At 37.4% G+C, this 19,915-nt stretch overlaps 2 protein-coding genes across 3 annotated transcripts in view; one reads left to right on the forward strand and one right to left on the reverse strand.

Moving 5' to 3' along the window:
• Nucleotides 1–12,248, reverse strand: part of TMEM167A (transmembrane protein 167A) — a 132,663-nt gene extending 120,415 nt beyond the window's left edge. Inside the window, exon 1 of the mRNA XM_053701469.1 lies at nt 12,144–12,248. Coding sequence (XP_053557444.1) covers nt 12,144–12,146 — 3 coding nt within the window. The 5' untranslated portion in view covers nt 12,147–12,248. The remainder of the gene's footprint in view (nt 1–12,143) is intronic.
• A 7-nt stretch (nt 12,249–12,255) lies between these two features.
• Nucleotides 12,256–19,915, forward strand: part of XRCC4 (X-ray repair cross complementing 4) — a 984,771-nt gene continuing 977,111 nt past the window's right edge. For both annotated transcript variants that reach the window (XM_053701466.1, XM_053701467.1), the window contains exon 1: nt 12,256–12,403. The gene's annotated coding sequence lies outside the window, so the exon portion shown is untranslated. The remainder of the gene's footprint in view (nt 12,404–19,915) is intronic.

The raw sequence follows: 19,915 nt of genomic DNA on the forward strand, positions 1-19,915 counted from the left end.
TAATCCCCAGTCATTTGACCGACCGGGAAATGGAAAAAGAATAACAAAAAAGGTGTAGAGGTGCCTAAAGGTTTAGTAAAAAAAAGGTGGGGTCTTGGACTCACTATATCCGGAAAGAAAGAAATTTATCAGGTAAGATATGGAGAGTCCACAACATCATTCCAATTACTAGTGGGAACAAACACCCAAGCTAGAGGACACAGAATGAACAGGGAGGGAGAACAAGACAGGCAGACCTAAACAGAAGGAACCGCTTGAAGAACCTTTCTCCAAAAAGAGGCCTCAGCCGAGGCAAAAGTATAACATTTTGAAAAAGTATGCAGAGAGGACCAAGTTGCAGCCTTGCAAAGCTGTTCCACAGAAGCTTCATCTTTAAAAGGCCAAGAAGAGAAGACAGCCCTAGTGGAATGAGCTATAATTCTCTCAGGAGGCTGCTGTCCAGCAGTCTCATAAGCAAAATGAATCATAATTCTCAACCAAAGGGAAAGAGAAATAGAAGTAGCCTTCTGACTCTTATGCTTTCCTGAGAAACAAACAGGGTAAAAGACTGGCAAAAATCCTTAGTCACCTGTAGGTAGAAGAAGAATTGGGATAGAGAGAAGGAACAACAATTTCCTGATTATTATTTCTATCCAAAACCACTTTATTAAGAAAGCCCAATTTAGTACGAAGAACCACTTTATCCGCATGAAAGATAAGGTAAGGCGAATCACACTGCAAAGCCGAGAGTTCAGAAACTCTCTGAGCAGAAGAGATAGCAATAAGAAACAAAATCTTCCAAGATAGCAACTTAATATCTATGGAATGCATTGACTCAAATGGAGCCTGCCGCAAAACTTTAAGAAAAAAGATTAAAGCTCCAAGGACAAGCAACAGGTTTAAACACAGGCCTTTCTTTCTGATTCTGACCAGGGCCTGATAAAAAGATTGAACACCTATCACATCCGCCAGACGCTTGTGTAACAAAATAGATAATGCAGAAATCTGACCTTTCAGAGAACTGACTAACAACCCTTTCTCCAGACCTTCCTGGAGAAAAGACTAAATTCTCGGAAACCTGACCCTACTCCAAGAGTAGCCCTTAGATTCACACCAATGAAGGTATTTACGCCATACCTTATGGTAAATTTTTCGAGTAACAGGCTTGCGAGCCTGAATCATGGTCTCAATGACCGACTCAGAAAATGCACGCTTAGACAGAACTAAGCGTTCAATCTCCAAGCAGTCAGCTTCAGAGAAAGAGATTTGGATGGAGGAATGAACCCTGAGTTAGAGGTTTCCTCTGAGGAAGGACCGTCTAAGGCGGCCGAGAAGACATTTTCACTAGGTCTGCATACCAGATCCTGCGAGACCATGCAGGAGCTATTAGAATTACCGATGCTCTCTCGTTTGATGCGAGCAATAACTCATGGAAGGAATGCAAATGGAGGAAACAGGTATGCTAGACCAAAATCCCAAGGAACCACCAGAGCATCTATCAGAGCGGCCTGAGGATCTCTTGACCATACCTTGGAAGCTTGGCATTCTGCTGAGACGGCTTTAGATCCAACTCCGGCACCCCCCATTTGAGGATTAATCTGGAGAACACCTCCGGATGGTGAGCCCACTCCCCGGGATAAAATGTCTGTCTGCTCAGGAAACTCCGCTTCCCAGTTGTCCACTCCAGGAATGTGGATGGCAGACAGACAACAATTGTGAGCTTCTGTCCACTGAATAATCCGTGTCACTTCCTTCATGGCCAAGGAATTCCGAGTCCCCCCCTGGTGGTTGATGTAAGCTGATGTACTGAGGTGATGTTGTCCGACTGAAACCTGTTAAACTGGGCAATTGAGGCCAAGCCATAAGAGCATTGTAAATCGCTCTCAAATCCAAGATGTTTAAGGGGAGAGCAGAGTCCATAGTCTCTGCGCCTTTAACGAGTTGCAGGCTGGTGTCCGTGGTCACAATCACCCAGGAAGGTCTCTGGAAGCATGTGCCCTGAGACAGATGGTCCTGAGAAAGCCACCACGGGAGAGAGTCTCTTGTCGACTGGTCTAGATCTATCCTCTGAGACAGATCCGAATGGTCTCCGTTCCATTGTCTGAGCATGCATAACTGCAGAGCTCTCAAATGGAATTAAACAAAGGGAATGATGTCCATGGAAGCGACCATCAGACCAATTACCTCCATATATTGAGCCACTGATGGCCGAACAGTAGACTGAAGAGAGAGGCAAGAAGAGAGAATTCTGGATTTTCTGACCCCCGTCAGAAAACTTTTCATAGACAGGGAATCTATTACGGTTCTTAAGAAAACCACCATTGTAGCTGGAACAAGGGAACTCTTTTCCAGATTCATTTTCCAACCGTGGGAATGTAGAAAAGACAAGATCTCTGTATGAGAGTTTGCTTGTTGAAAAGATGGCGCCTGAACCAATATGTCGTCCACGTATGGTGCCACTGCAATTCCATGAGACCTGATCACTGCCAAGAGAGCCCCGAGAACCTTTGAGAAAATTCTGGGAGCTGTTGTGTCCTTCAGGTCTATGGTCGTCATGAACTTACCCTCTTGGACAAAAAGGGAGCATGAAGATACGTGTCCTTCAGGTCTATGGCCGTCATGAACTTACCCTCTTGGACAAAAGGAAGAATGGTTTCAATTTTGAAAGAAGGTACTATGAGAAACTTGTAGAGGCACTTTAGGTTCAAAATGGTTTTGAAAAGTTCCTCTTTTTTGGGAACCACAAACAGATTTGAAAATAATCCTAGACCCTATTACCTTACTGTAACAATCACTCCCAGGGAGAAAAGGTCCTGAACGCAGTTCAAGAATGCCTCTCTTTTTACCTGGTCTGCAGATAATCTTGAGAGGTGGAATCTGCCCCTGTGAGGGATATTTTTGAATTATATTTTGTAACCCTAGATACTCTGTCCATAGCTCAAGGATCTGGGACATCTCGTCTCCACGCTTGACAAAACAGGGAAAGTATGCCCCCCACTTGATCCAAACCGGGACCGGGGGCCAACCCTTCATGCTGACTCAGCAGAGGGTTTCTTTGATGGTTTCCCCTTATTTCAAGACTGATTGGGCTTCCAAGAAGACTTGGATTGCTCCTGCTTGGAAGAGGGAGAGGAAGACTTTTGACCTTTGAAGTTACAAAAGGAACGGAAATTACTTTGACATCCTTTGAGTCTGTTTTTCTAGTCTTGCGGTAGAAAAGACACTTTTTTTCACCTGTAATATCAGAAATTATTTCTGCAAGACTAGGTCTGAACAAGGTCTTACCCTTGTAAGGAAACACCAGAAGCTTGGACTTAGAGGTAACATCACCTGACCAAGATTTAAGCCACAAAGCCCTGCGGGCTAGGACAGTGAAACCAGATATCCTGGCTCCCAGTCTAATAACTTGCATGTTAGCATCAGAAATAAAGGATTTGGCTAGTTTGAGAGCCTTAATCCTATCTTGCATCTCCCCCAATGGAGTCTCTACTAAAATTGATTCTGATAAGGCATCGCACCAATAAGATTTCGCACTTGCTACTGTGGCAATACAAAATGCAGGTTGCCATTTAAGACCTTGATGAACATACATCATCTTCAAATAAGCTTCCAGATTTTTGTCCATGGGAACCTTAAAGGAGCAGCTATCCTCTATAGGGATCGTAGTTCTTAGCCAGAGTAGATATAGCCCCTTGTACTTTAGGCACCATGCACCAAGAATCTTTAATGGAGTCAGCAACAGGAAGCATCTTTTTAAATAGGGGAAGAAGGGGTGGGGGAAAGGAATTCCTGGCTTCTCCCATACCTGTGAACTAATCTCCATCACACAGTCTGGGACAGGAAAAACTTCCACAGAGGAAGGAACATCATAGTATTTATTAAATTTACTAGACTTCTAAGGGTTGACAACGACAGAAGTATTGGAGTCGTCCAAAGTAGCCAATAGCTCCTTTAACAGTACACAAAGGTGTTCAAGCTTAAATCTGAAGTTTAGTTCTTCAGTATCAGATGAAGGAATAATACTGTTGAATCTGAGATTTCACCCTCAGAGGCTACCGACGTATCCTCCTCATGAGACTTTTGAGGGAGGGCAACCTGCGTAGCAGTAGGTGGAACAGAAACCTTACTATCTGAATTTCAACATAGGAAAAGCAGATAATTCCGAAAATACCTGTGCAGCAAAATCTGCAGGCAAATAAACTCCTCCAGGAGGCTGAGAGGAACTGCAGGGCACTGTATGTGACGCCATAGAGGCTTGGGACGTTTGAGGAGAAACTGTGGCATTGCCTGAAAAGCATCATCCTGAGAGACATTGGGCTCAGTGGCCAACAATTTATCTTTAAATTGAAGTGTTCTATCTAAGCATGCAGCACAGAATTGAATATGCAAAACAATTTGTGCCTCTAGGCTTAACAAGCATTTGTCAAAAGACACATAGTCTTCTATGTCCATAATAATAAATTCCCTAAATTGTAGATTTTTTTTTTTTTTAAATACACTGTCATTTTAAGAATTTTTAATACCACAGCCACTTAACGTTATGCAAAAATTATTTAAAATAATAAACCAATCAGGCCCCCTACACCTCAGACAGGCTGAGTTGCCTTACCATGACCCTTATACACAATTTATGATTGTAAAGTAGATCGACACTGAAGAGACTGAAATTCAATGACACCGCTTCGTTCCGTGAATATCCGACAGCAGAGAGAAGTCACATGACCGGCAGAGAGAGGAAACTATGCAGCAAGTAAAACGCGCGCGTTTTCCTCTGTTTACAACACCGGAGCTACAGTAAATTTAGTTAGCCTGTTCTAGCTAAGGAAGCAAAGAAAAAACAACTGCCAAATTTTAAGTTTATACATAAATTCCTGAATAAAATATAAGCCCCACAAACATACTAATAAAGTATTTCAACAAAATCAGCCCAAAGAGGAAAAACATCCCAATAAAGGGAAGATTAACCCCTAGTCTCAACATACATAATGTGCCTGCCCACTGCCAAAGAGAATCCTGTATAAAGGATTTTAAAAATGTTCCCATCTACTGCATACGAAATATTCTTCTGAAGTGCAAGTCTCCAAGGTCTAGAAGACAAAAGCATTTACCTGCAGTCTAGCTGTCCGGCAGGAAGACAGCTCACAAGGCGTGAAAGGACACATACCACTTACAGAGACCTGTAGAAGAAGAAAGAACAGAGTAACCAACTCTGGCTTTCTGTACCATGGGCATCAATGTGTTAGGAAACAAAGCAAGGACTACCTCACAACTTCCTAACTGCTTAAAAGCCACTAATTTAGTGAAGAGAGATTGACGTGGACTCAGCTAAACCCAAATCCTTGCTTGCAGGGAAAAGTACCCAAAAAAGGAATTAATTTCTTCAGACACCAAACTTTACCACCTCCCCAATTGACAGAGGCAAAGAGAATGACTGGGGATTATGGGCACTTAACAGTTTTGCTGTGATGCTCTTTGCCTCCTCCTGCTGGCCAGGAGTGATATTCCCACTAGTAATTGAATAACGTCGTGGACTCTCCATATCTTAGGAAAGAAATTATAGTAAATTATATGATATGAAAATAATGGTATCTTTAGAAAGTCCATTTAATGCAGAGAAAAACAGTTTATAATATGTGTGGGCACGAATAAGAGGAAAATTATAGCTAAACACAAACACCGCAGAAATGTAAAAATAGCCCTGGTCCTTAACGGTAAGAAAATTGCAAAATGCTGTGTTCACTGAGGGGTTAATGATCACAAATGTGCAAAATGTTTATACATGTACATGTACCTTGTAATGTTATCTAGAGATCAGTCTTTATTCTAAAGAGCTAAGACCACCCTGAGCTGAGATATTGAGGTTTCCGCAAACACCTGAATAACCAAACTTTGTTGTGCACCGCGACACAAAGATGGCTGCCGTGGATAAACCAAGTAAAATTAAAAAACTGGTGGTTTTGCAAGAATAAAAAAAAATGGTCACGCAGCCTATGTTGGACCACTTGAGATGGATTAAATGTTAAATTAATGTAACCCCTTAAGTGCTAACGACGGCTCAGAGCTGTCACTAGCACTCTCCCACCTTGAGGGAGATCTGGGGGCTCCCACCCCGGCGATCGAGCATGCATAGCGACAGGCATCGCCGGGGCTTCACGTTTTGCACGGTGACGTCACGTGCAATGACGTGATGACATCAGCGCGCAACTTTATTTAAAATTCACAATAGACAGTATAGGGAAATGGGGCATGCTGCTTAGATATCTGTATCTCAGGCATCTAAACAGCTACAGACCCACAGTTGGAAAGGTAATCGCCTAACCTTTCCAACGGTATAAGTCTTGGGGAACTGAAAAACAAACAAAACATCCAGTTTAGCACTAAAAGGGTTAAAGGGATATTTTAATGCACAAATCACATCTAATCAGTTGACTAGGTAAATGTGTTTGAACCCATGCTCACAAGCAGATGACAGCAGGTAATTTGAAGGGGTTGTGCGACTGCTCCTCCTGAGTGGGCAACAGTCTGTGTCCTACTAAGGAGCTGCAAGGCACAAAGAGGTTAAAACACAACGCTACCTAAGGTCAGCAATGCAGAAATTACATGTGCCAACAAGCAAAAGTGTATATTTCTTACGTTATAATGTTAATTAAAGGGATAGTCTAGTCAAAAATAAACTTTCATGATTCAGATAGAGCATGCAATTTTAAGCAACTTTCTAATTTACTCCTATTATCATTTTTTCTTCGTTCTCTTTGTTTCTTTATTTTAAAAAGCTGGAATGTAAGCTTAGAAGCCAGCCCATTTTTGGTTTAGCACCTGAGTAGTGCTTGCTGACTGGATGGCTACATTTAGACACCAATCAGCAAGCGCTATCCAGGTGCTGAACCAAAAATGGGCCGGCTTCTCAGCTTACATTCCAGCTTTTTTAAATAAAGATACCAAGAGAATGAAGAAAAATTGATAATAGGAGTAAATTAGAAAGTTGCATGCTCTATCTGAATCATGGAAGTTTAATTTTGACTATACTATCCCTTTTAACTTCTCTCTCTTTAACCCCTTGGGCCAAATTGAGCTGTTTTTGAGGGATCAGGGAGGTGATTAATACCTACATTACTGTGCTATTTCTCTTAGCAGCTAACTAATTAACCCCTTCACTGTTAGGAATTTCAGAAGTGTGGTGCGCAGCTGCAATTAGCAGCCTTCTAATTAAAAAAACAATGGCAAAGCCATGCATGTCTGCTATTTCTGAGCAAAGGGGATACCAGAGAAGCGTTTACAATAATTTGTGCCATGATTACACAGGTGGTGCATACATAATTTTAGTGAGAAATCCAAAGTTTGTGAAAAAGTTAGCTTTTTTTTTTTTTTTTTTTTTTTTTTTTAAATATTATCGCATTTGGGATGTCGAAATGGGAAAATTAAATATACCAAAATAGGCCTAGATCAATACTTTGGGTTGTCTTATTTTAAAAAAAAAAATTAATAAAAAAATATTGGTTTGGTAAATAAAAAATCTAAAAGTAAACCGCACAAGGCGGTACTTTTGTGCAAGTTTTTCTCTGACATTACCGGTAGCGAAGAGGTTAAAACTATCATAGGTGTCAGAACAGTTAGGTTTACCAACACATACAAAGTAATCATTTTTGCCATATATTGCGCATCACTTTTGGCAGACTTCACATTCTTGTCAGTTGTAAATAATAAAACATTATGGGTCAGATTACAAGTGGCACAAAAACTAAATTTTTTTTCCTCTTGCGCTAATTGCACTCAAAATAAAATGTTAGAGCGGCCGGGTTAGCCCGCATATTACAGGTTGAAAGTAAAAGGCGAATATCCGATGTTTGCCAACTTCAGGATTTTGGATATCGTGACTGCGCAAACTTCTTCTCCACATAGACTTCAATGGGGTACATTGTTTTTTAAAAACAAAAAACTACTTATCGCTCGCATGCTAACCCGACACTGCATTACACTAACAGTGAAAGTAGTTATGAATATTTTAATTTCAATGTTCTTCACAATGAAAAAAATATTCTTTTTAGGTTTAAATATAATTTTTTTCTGACAAATTTCAAAGCTCAATTTTCCTTCCCACTACATATCATTAGGCAATCACAAAATGCATATATGTATATTCTATGAATTCTTGAACATGCTTAGTAGGAGCTGGTGCCTCCCAAAGTGTGCATATAAAAATATTATACACATTTCGTTAATGGAAATAAATAGGAAAGTTATGAGCTCTCTTTCTGAATCATGAAAGTTTAATTTTTACGTTAGTGTTCCTTTAAACTGACCCTCGTCTTTCTGTCCCTTAAATATAAAGTTGTTAAGGGTCTGATGATATAAAGCTCTTCGCTCATGCAAGATGATATTAAATGATCCTCCCTCTAGCACTGAGAAATCCCGCACAAGATTCTAAAAAGGCAGATTTTGCTATACTTTACTTCTCCAAGGGACGTTCCCTGCATTTCTGTATGCGAAAGAGAGACAAGCCCACTGCAATAAAGCACTGCATGATACTAGTTCTGCTGCATTTACACTTTGTGCTTCATATTTTATATTACACTTCATATCAAGTTTTATTACATTTAAAATTCACACGTTCTATTTTAATGCATTATAGGTTCTTCATACAACAGTGTACTTAAGGATTGTGATTTTAAAATTCTTATTACGCTTTGAAAGTTTCTGTGTTACTTTAACAAATTAGGATCATACTTTGTATACTTCTGTTTTGTTATGATCCGAATGCAAAAGTCGGCAGCTGCTCGCAGCATTTGGCTCTTTTCGGAGCCATATTTATTCTTGAGAAAGTGAAAAACACACCAAGATCTGGATTTGAACAGATCTTAGTGTGTTTCACTTTCACAAGAATAAACGTGTCTCCGAAAAGAGCAGAGTGCCGCGAGCGGCCTCCACCTTCCGCATTCAAATCATAACAAATAATCCGAATGCACAGGCCTAATTACTGCTGTATCTAAATCTAAGTGCATTCAACTGCAAAAGTGAATAACTTAAATGTAATAATACTAAAAAGGACGCAATCTCAAATGTAAAGTAATATAAAATACAAAGCACAAAGTGTCATGCAGTGCTGTGTTGCACTGGGTTTGTGTCTCCTTCACAAAAAGAAATGCAGAGAACACTGCTTAGAGATGTAATTTGTCTGCCTTGAATCTAGTGAGATATTTTGCAGTACTGGAGGATCATTTTTGATCATCTCATCTGAGCAGAGAGCTTTATGGGAGGCATTACTCTGGGACTTCCAGGTTCCGCCCTTTTTCTTTTAGCATTTAGTGAGTTCAACCCCTGTGAAGACTGCACTACAATTTCTCTCCAAACAGGAGACTATTTTATCATCAGGCCGTAAGACATAAGCAGCTTTAGTCCAGAGAACTATATAATAAAAAAAGGAGAGTACTACATTGACCAGCATGCAAAAGTAGAAGCTGTCCAATCACATTAGGTCAGCTCTCCCTATCATTTCCTGTGCCCCCCAATCTGTACACTGTGAAATGGGGTTTCCTTTTAAAAATATAAATACACAGTTTAGTCAAGTGCTATGTTCTTCCATTATTATTTTAATGACTTATTCAACTTACACAAGACTCAACGTTTAATAGTTTGCAAATGTCAGTCATTGCTAATATTCAAAAATAAGTATATATATATATATATATATATATATATATATATATATATATATATATATATATATATTAGGAAGTAAATACATTTTATCACATCTAGTAAAAATGCTCTGAAAACTTCTGATTATTGCCTTTCATTATTTGCATGCTTGTGCAAATACATCTTAACCCTTTAGAAATCAGCGAAGACTACAATGCAGAGCTATACAAAGCGACGCAGCATTCATTGTCAGGCAAGTTAAAGCAACATGTAAGTTGGTAAACATTTCTCTATAAACTTAAGAGGTTTTATTAAAAGAAACAGTTTGAATTTTAGCACTTAAAAAAAAAAAATTACAAATATTTTCAAAGACATTTTTAAATTCACTACTATTTTCAAATGTGCTTTGTACTCTTGGTATCCCTTATTGAAAAAGAAAGATATACTTATCCTACACTAGTGGGAACTAGCTGGTGATTAGTGCCTGCACACAACTTTCTCTTGTGATTGGCTGACTAGATGCATTCAGCTAGCTCTTAGTATACATAAGCTAATGTTTATTATTACTCTGCACGTCTAATACAGATGATTTGGTAAAAATTGAGCCATCTTTGTAAATAGTAGTAAAATAGAAAAAAATGGCAGTGCCCAGTGTGTGTTCCTTTGAGTTTATTTGTTGCAGTTTAAATATCATGAAGGGGATCTTTTTTTTGTTTTTTTATATTTTTATTTAGATTTTAATTAAGGCATACAAACATATGTCAAGAAAAAGGTAAACAGAAATTATTTCCATGTATGTTATTAACAAAGGCTAAACAAGGTTTACAAAGCAAAGATACATGACTGTACAAGAAAATAAGGAAGGACTGTTGCCTATCCGAATATGCACCTTCTACAAGACCTATGGGCCACTTTTGGGCCTGTCATTAATAGAAAAAGGTGTGAAGTTGAAGGTTACCATGAACATAAACGAACCACTCAAGGGTCTCATATGATAAATCTCCCTTTTTATGTCTAGGTGCGGGGGGGGGGGGGTAGGGATTATATATATATATATATATATATATATATATATATATATATATATATATTTAAATTAATGACTTAAAGGAATATAAACTAACAGTTGTTTCAATGGTAGGTCACGCAGACTATCACTTTTTAGGGTTTAGAAGTTCTAGGGATATATTTTCCTATGTTTACATAGTAAACTTTAATATGGGGGGCAGGCTGGTTGTAAAATGTAATAAATTATTAGAGCATAAATGTATAGATATCTTCATCTGGCGATAGAAGCGAATGAGAAAAAGTTAGAGGTGGCAACAGGATGTAAATTGGGCAAGCTTGTCCTGGACTGTAATTGTAGGCATTAGTTGGCTATATTATAGTAATAGAATGCGCTTAAAAATGGTTCCTATATTTCAGAAGTAGGAATTTCTAAGGTTCATATAAATTGTACCCTGTACTGCCAAAGGAATGCACAGATGTATATAAGATATGGTACATAGAATAAACACATTAATAGTTAGAGAAGCCAGATAATGCTATGATGGGTGTGTACACAGAGAAACGGAATCCTGAGCACTCAGAGGGGAAGTAAAAAAAAGGTCTTGTGATATCAGTTATAGTTAAAGGGACACTAAACCCCAAAAAAAATATTTTGTGATTCAGATAGAGCATGCAATTTTAAGCAACTTTCTAATTTATTCATATTATCAAATTGTATTCATTCTCTTGCTATCTTTATTTGAAAAGCAAGAATGCAAGTTAAGAAGCTGGCCCATTTTTGGTTCACAACCTGGGTTGTCCTTGCTGATTAGACAGCACCAATGCACAAGTGCTGTCCAGAGTCCTGAACCAAAAATTGTCTGGCTCCTTAGCTTAGATGCCTTCTTTTTAAAATAAAGATAGCAAGAGAACAAAGAAAAAAAATGATAATAGGAGTAAATTAGAAAGTTGCTTAATATTGCATGCTCTATCTGAATCATGAAAGAAAAAAGTTGGATTTAGTATCCCTTTAAGTGTGCTGTAAATCCCCTTAACCGGCCACATAGATTCAGTGATTGCTTATACATTTGCATAGAACTTTGACCACAGTCAAGTGAGAACATTCATTCCTCTGGGTTTTCATATGGGATCTCTCTCACATGCAAAACTTTATTAATTGCTTACATAAATTATGCAAATAAAACAAGTTTTTAAAGCCTGTCTTGTAGAATAATGCAGATACAGTAGGGAAGAAGAAGTTAAAAATCGTATTTACATGTCCTGAACTAAACGTACTAACGAGAAAGAACTGATGAGAAAACAAACACACATATAAATGTTAGTGCTACTGTACATAACTATCATTCATAAATAAATGAAGTGGTCCCTTCGTATACTTTACATGGCATCAGCTCGAGTACACAGTGGCAATAAACGCACAACGCTGTAACATGCCTTTAATACCATATAAACAAACATAGCTTAATATACTGGTCACACAGTGACAGCTCCTAATGTGCGGCCAAAATAGCTATACTCACCATTGTGATATCTTCACAGCCACATCACACTTCCCTATGCGCGCCTGCTAATGACGTCACCTCCGCCAGCACCTATTGCCCGCTATCTGCGCTTACTGATTTCACTCTTATAACTCAAACAGAAAGTTGCAGTTAGTTGCTAGGTGGTGTGACGTTTTGATATTTCCAGGGTTTTCTGATTGGCTGACATATAGGTTTGCGATGGAGGCGGTATTTTTGTGGGTATCAGGAAACTGAAGCGAGTTACTGTGACCAGAGAGGTAGGATGGCGTGATGGGACAGTTGGCATTGGGACTATAATAATAAATGACAACCGCAAAAATATAATAGTAATGCGTGACAAATACATATGTGAAGTGTGTTCCCATGTAAATAATGTTTCAATACTTATGCTAGAGGCCTGTGCTATAACTTGAACAATGTGTTGTATATGACAAATTGTTGCTTCCTGGTTTTCCATTTCTGTTAGTAAAAAGGTTAATCACTTCTATTACTTAGTTAGCAATTGGTTTATTCTAAAGTTATACCCAGTTTGCCATGGCAGCATTTTTTTTTATATTATTACATATTTATATGCAATATATATTATTTCGGGATAATTTCATAAAACATATTTGCAACATTTCGAATGTAGGTTTTTAACCCCTTGAATGCTAACGGTGACACATAGTAATAATCACAGTAAAGTGGCAAAACCTAGCAATCACTTGAAATTATATAAAAAAGGGATTTGTTTTGTGGGTTGGGATTGGGGGGTGGCTTTAGGGACAAGAGACTATTTTTCATTCCCTATCTCTAGGGTGACCATATTGCAGCGTTAAAAAATGTTTTGTATAAGAACCCTGACATATGTATTTTTCATATGTGTCCCTTTTTAAACAGGCAAAATGGTTACCCTTACCTATCTCACACTCCGTTAAAGAATGTAAAATACCCCCTCTAATATGAAGTTCGTCACAATGGTAATAGCGATCACCTTCCCCACTAGGTGACCGTGTAAGGATGTTTATTTAAGGGGACACAACCAACATTTTTTCTTTTGTGATTCAGATAGAGCATGGTATTTTAAGCAACTTTCTAATTTACTCCTATTATCAAATTTTCTTTATTCTCTTTTCTTGGCATCTTTAGTTGAAATGCAAGAATGTAAGTTTAGATGCTGGCCCATTTTTGGTGAGCAACCTGGGTTGTCCTTGCTGATTGGTGGAGAAATTCATCCACCAATAAAATAGTGCTTTCCATAGTTCTGAACCAAAAAAAAAGCTTAGATGCCTTCTTTTTCAAATAAAGATAGCAAGAGAACAAAGAAAAATTGATAATAGGAGTAAATTAGAAAGTTGCTTAAAATTGCATGCTCTATCTTAGTGATTTGCAACCTTTTTTTTGCCGTGGCACACTTTTTTACATTAAAAAATCCTGTGGCACACCACCATCCCAAAATTTTACACATTGTAGCCTAATACAGGATATATATACAGTATATATACATATATATATATATATATACATACACACACTGTACTGTGCTCTCATGCCATGCCTCCTACAAACTATACATGACATATTGACATTCATTCACAAACAATCATAATGATTGTCTGTGAATGAATGTCAATGTCATGGTTGTAAATGATGCCTGATGAGCTTGTCACATACCTCCCAATATTTCAAAATTTGAAAGAGGGACACTCCCGCACTGTTGTCAATCTGCTGCGGCACACCTGAGGATCTCTAACGGCACACTAGTTGAAAAACACTGCTCTATCTGAATCACGAAAGAAAAAATTTGGGTTCAGTGTCCTTTTAAGGGTTAGGCAGATATTTTTAGAGGCAGAGTCACACTACATATGCCACTGCCACACAGAGGGACATGAGTCCCTATAGAATAGCAATTAGTTACTTAATATATTGGATATATGGGGGTATAGTGGCTCCAATGAGTCCCTATCTTCTAAAGAAAGCAGACATCAAACACACAATACTCCTCATATGAAAGGGGGATTACTCTCTAGTAAACGAGGGTCTCTTGGCTCTCTCGGTAGCAGTTGCCATAGATATTACAAGCATATTTTTACTATGTGACTTAAAGGGACACAGGTTAAATAAAATTTTCATGATTCAGATTCAGCATGTAATTTTAAACAACTTTCCAATTTACTTCCATTTAAAAAAATGTGCAGTCTTTTATATTTACAATTTTTGAGTCACCAGATCCTACTGAGCATGTGCAAGAATTCACAGACTATACGTATATGCATTTGTGATTATTGCTATCACATGGTACAAGGGGAGTGGAAATATACATAACTTTAAAAATTGTTATAAAAAAATCTACTACTCATTTGACGTTCAGACTAAGTGCTATTGCATTGTCTTGTTATCTTGCAATTGTTGAGTATGCATATCTAATGTGTTTACTGGTCCTTTAAATGGTATTCTGGATTCTAAAACGGACCATAGTACCCACCATATATGTTTTAAAATAGGGAAAGAAGAGAAACACCTTTTTTTTAAATGAGTAGCTATTTGATGGTCACAGCAGCAATCAGGGTCATCTGAGAGAACTATAGGCATATAGAACAAAAGGGGGGAATCCCCTGTTTGGTCATTTGCAGTACGTTGCGACACATTAGACTTGAAATAAGTGGCCTACTGTCTATCCAGCTGCCAGATTATTTTCATTACAATGTCAAGTGCATTTCAGAATTGTTCCTATTTTTGGAGTTCAGGCAACTCTAAAAAAGCCCTGATTATTCTTTCACTACAAAAGTATATCACAGGACTCATTTGAAAGAGGGTAGTTTTACTATTCACATAACGGATTTAATGTCTTTATAGCTGTCAAGTGATCTTCATAGTAATCTCCAGGGCTTGAAATTTTCACTTGTCCTTGAGAGTAAGAAATTTGTATTTTTCATATGTTTAACATTGAGTATACTAGTACATTCTCCTCTGATTGGTAAACCATAGTGACATTTTTCCATCTCTGGTAATAGTGAGCACCTGGCAGCAGCTGTCGGTCTTCTTTTGTTGTGGTGTTGATGACAGGGCTTATAGATCCGTTTTTTCTTTGAGCTAATAAAATCTCAGGTTTCCAAATTAATGGGATAATTGGGTGACTTTAAAAAGAAAACACATTATGTAAAATTATAAATAGGATGATTTTTGGTGCAAGATATTTATGTTTTTTTTCCCCCTACCATGCTGAGTTTAAGCAGTGGTAAGGTCAGGCATACTTTGTCAAAATTTATTGTCACTTCTTCTCCACAAAAATCAGAAATGTGAATATGTTTGCATTTTAGCTAATGTTTTATTTTTAAATATTTAATGCTTGCATATTTTGGCATAAATTGTTAGATGACGCAAAGTTTCTGTTAGTTTTCATTGCATAAAATAAGTAAAGAATCATATATTCTGATATTTTGCTGAAAGGGATCTGGTATGCATTTTTGAACCATAAAATGTATCTTTGAAATATTTAGGAACCAATAACCCCATGCTGTTCTTTACCATGTATGCATATGAATGTTTTTTTTTCTTTTAAATGGAAAGTGTACTCTCAATTTTATTCACCTTCAATGTGTTCCTAATAGTTCATTTTACCTGCTGGAGTGTGCAAACAGCTGTTTTACCTGTTTTTGTTATTTGCCTGCTGTATCTTCACCTACTGAATATATAAATAACAAACATTTTCTCTGTAGACATGCTGTGTTAATGGAAACAATAACACTGATTAATTTCCCAATACGGGGTATGTGCCGGTACTATAGGGATAACATCAGAACAAAGTTCCGATGTAAATACTATTAGTATAAATGAAATCATGTGATCGTCAGTGTGATCACTTGATTTCAAGGTCTAGATTAGATCATGGGGGACTACCTACATTTCTAGAACCCACTTACGTAAAAGGGGGACGCTGCAGGACAGCATTAAAGCCCAGTGCTGCTGTTAGGATGACATGGAACATCCTAACGGCGTGAAGGTGTTAGCTTGGAGGTTCAGTCCATTGTTATGGGCATGTGTTAGTGGTAGTTTTTAACGAGAAAAAACCCAGCTATTACAAGTACAGAAGAAAATATAAAGGAACTACACATTTATTACTCTGCATTAATTATAACAAGTCATTTGGAAAATATTAAGGGGAAATAAATTTTATAGTACAGTGTCCCATTTAATATGGTGTCTTTTCCTGAATTTATGTATTTCTGCAATGTAAAATTATTTTCTAAAAGTGTTTGGTCTCCTGATAAAAAATATACCTTACAGAAAATAACTGAAATTGATGTTCAAATGCAATCAGTGCTTTCACACAGTGTAAAATGATTTCAATAATAGCGGTTATACAAAAAATGTCTCAAGAGTCGGAAAAGCTACATCACAATATGAAACAGAATCCTAATACTGTACATTTCTAGGTATTTTTTGTAACTAGTTGTATCATTTTTTACAATAAGTAAGTTCGATAAGGAGTGTTAGGCTGTGGCATGTAAATCCTCATAATGAACCATGGCTGTCATTTTTACTCATTAGTTCTTTCTTCATAGATTTTTATTTTTTCCTGAATGAATGGCCTCATGTCTTCCAGTGGCACTGAGAGAGTCTCTTTCGGAAAACCTATAGTGTGTGTGTGTGTGAAACTAATTTCATATTTCTTACTCGTCCACTGCAATCTACTTGTCCATGACTAGTGCATTACTGGAAATGTGTATATATACATACAGATATTTCTGTGGGCCAAATCAATTTATTTTATATATATATATATATATATATATATATATATCCAAATGCAAACAAGGGAATTTCCATCCGTGAGTAGATTAAAACTTGTAACTTTTATTAGTATATTTTAAAAGCATATACAAAACAAAGGGAAGTAAAAGGGCATCAGATCAGGTCAGGTCGTATGCGTTTCATATATATATATACACCTGTGTGTGTGTGTGTGTGTGTGTATATATATGTCCCATACTTGAAGAACCAGAAAGCTCTGTCTCTTAATTTGTTTTGTGGCTCGATACAGAGAATATTATTAAATGTTTATGTGATTGTGAAAGCGCATACCATTTTTAAAAAAAAGCTTACATTTACTTATATTATCACATTTGCTCTATTCCCTTGATATTCTGTGTTAAAGAGATACCTACCTAGGTGTCTGGAGCTGTACATGACAGGAAATAGTGCTGTCATCTAGTGCTCTTGTAAATTGATAACATTCTTGCAAAACTGCTGCCATATCGTGCCGCAGACGTGCACACTTTTGAGCTTCTGTCATTGCTTTTTAACAAAAGATACCAAGAGAATGTAGAACATTTAATAATAGAAATAAATAAGAAAGTTGTTTAAAATTGCATGCTCTATCTTAATCATGAAAAATAACTTTTGGGTTTCATGTTTCTTTAATCCCCTTCCTGGTTATATTTTCCCCTTTTTCCTTTCATAAACATATATACAGACACGTGACCAGAATTTCTTGCCAAGCCTACCTTCACTTTCTGCTCTTCTAGTGCACTGTTCATCATATTTTAAAGCTGGGCTCAAGAAACCCGCATGCCAGGGAGCCACTGGTGCCTAGAAATTTGCACCTGGATCCTGTGAAAGTGCACTGCCCCTGGAAGGAGAGAGGGCTAAAGCCTACTCCTCTTCCCTTAGATATGCATGCTTTTCTGGGATCACTTGAGAGATAGCAATGCCAGCAGCCTCCTTATTCACTGCTGCCTTCCACCCAAGCTTACTATGCTCAGTTGACAGCAGTGACGCTATGAGTGAAAAAAATTATAAGCATTGTTAGGCACTAGGTGTGCGCAGCTGGCTTTTCAAAGCAGCCAAATATGTCAAGCACTGTAAGGGCAGGGTGTGATGATTTAACTGCTCTATTGCCAATATGTGTTACGAACAAGCAAGGGTTAAAGGCTATAGTGGGGTTCTTACCAATCAAGGGGTCGAATAACCATTGTGAGTTTAGTTTACAGTGGTGACTTAGGGACTGATCATCTAAAACGCCTGTATGATGTTCTCTCCTCCTTTTCATTTTCAGACTGTGTCACATGAGGATCTGCCCTTTTTACTGTTGTACCTACATTTTAAAAAAATGCTTTTAGAAATGTGTTCTTTAGCAGTATGCCCTTCACCTTCTTAGGTGCATGATAATGATAATATGTAGATACATAATATCGATCAAAAGTATAACCCATTAGATCTATAACACATTATTTGATCCAGAACACAACAGTGTTTTTTTTCTACATTTGCTGTGGTCTATATATAGATGAGTAACATATTAATAGGTTATTTTACATATTTATTAGCATGTGCATGTTTTGATAAGAGACTCCAGAATCATGCTTTCATTTTTTTACCCCAAAATATGTTTCATTTTCACTCTGTGTCTATCCCCAAGTCCTTGGTTTACTGTAATGCAAAGCTTTCTATTTTCATTCAATAACAATATTACTGTAACGTAACAGTAAAAACCTGGACTGGATCCATATACACAATCTCGATAGTAGGATTGCGAATCGGTCTATCCTTCTTCTGAAAACTTCACCCTAAAATAAGCAATAGAAGAAAATGAAAATCTAGCTTTCCCTTTGACTGCCTGTGTTATTTCACATCATGGTAGTGACTGCACAGAATTCTGGGTCCTAAATATACACCAATAACATATTTTTCCAGCATACTAAATAAGTGGATCAAACAGACTTTTTGAAAACAATTTTTTTTTGGGGTCATTTGCAAACTGTAAGAAATAACTTAAAGGGACAGTCAAGTCTAAAAAAAACTTTCATGTTTCAAATAGGGCATGTCATTTTAAACAACTTTACAATTTACTTTTATCGCCAATTTTGCTTTGTTCTCTTGGTATTCTTAGTTGAAAGCTAAACCTAGGAGGGTCATATGCTAATTTCTTAGACCTTGAAGGCCGCCTCTAATCTAAATGCATTTTAATAGTTTTTCACCACTAGAGGGCATTAGTTCACGTGTTTCATAAAGATAACATTGAGCTCATGCACGTGAATTTACCATGGAGACAGCTCTGATTGGCTAAAATGCAAGTCTGTCAAAAGAACTGAAATAAGGGGGCAGTCTGCTGAGGCCTAGATACAAGGTAATTACAGAGGTAAACCATGTATAATTATAACTGTGTTGGTTATGCAAAACTGGAGAATTGGTAATTAAGGGATTATCTATCTTTTAAAACAACAAAAATTCTGGTGTTGACTGTCCCTTTAAACCAGCAAAAATGTCTGAAAATTAGATGAACTGGGAAACTAGCTGCAGCTGGATGAGTATTCATATTTTCTCCCTAAAAGAGAGAGTCTATGTTTTATGTCATACATTTAAATGGGAATGGTTTTAGCATTTCATCTTTTTGTGGAAAAAAAACCCTACAAACTTTTTATACTGCAGATTAAACATTGCTTTAAAGCCTTTACCTTGTCATTCCTTGATCTCACATTATGGGCTCAATTTATCAATCATTTGTGGAATTTTCCTTTCTGTTCTCCTATCAGTTCTCTGCAGCTCTCCTTAGGAGAGGCGCACATGTGCGCCCGTATTTATCATAAAAAAGTTGTTTTTTCTCCATAGGATAGCTGAGGAGAAATAATGATACATTTCTCCAGTCGGATTAGTATCTTCTCCTTATTTATCACTAAAAATAAGCAACTATTCTCCATGTCAATCATATATAAACCAATAGAAATCTTTATACAGCCTTCCTAGTAGTTTTGTTAACGCCCCTCTTCAGCAAACTTTCATATATGAAA

This window comes from Bombina bombina, chromosome 2 (assembly GCF_027579735.1).
Source record: "Bombina bombina isolate aBomBom1 chromosome 2, aBomBom1.pri, whole genome shotgun sequence".
Lineage (NCBI taxonomy): Eukaryota > Metazoa > Chordata > Amphibia > Anura > Bombinatoridae > Bombina > Bombina bombina.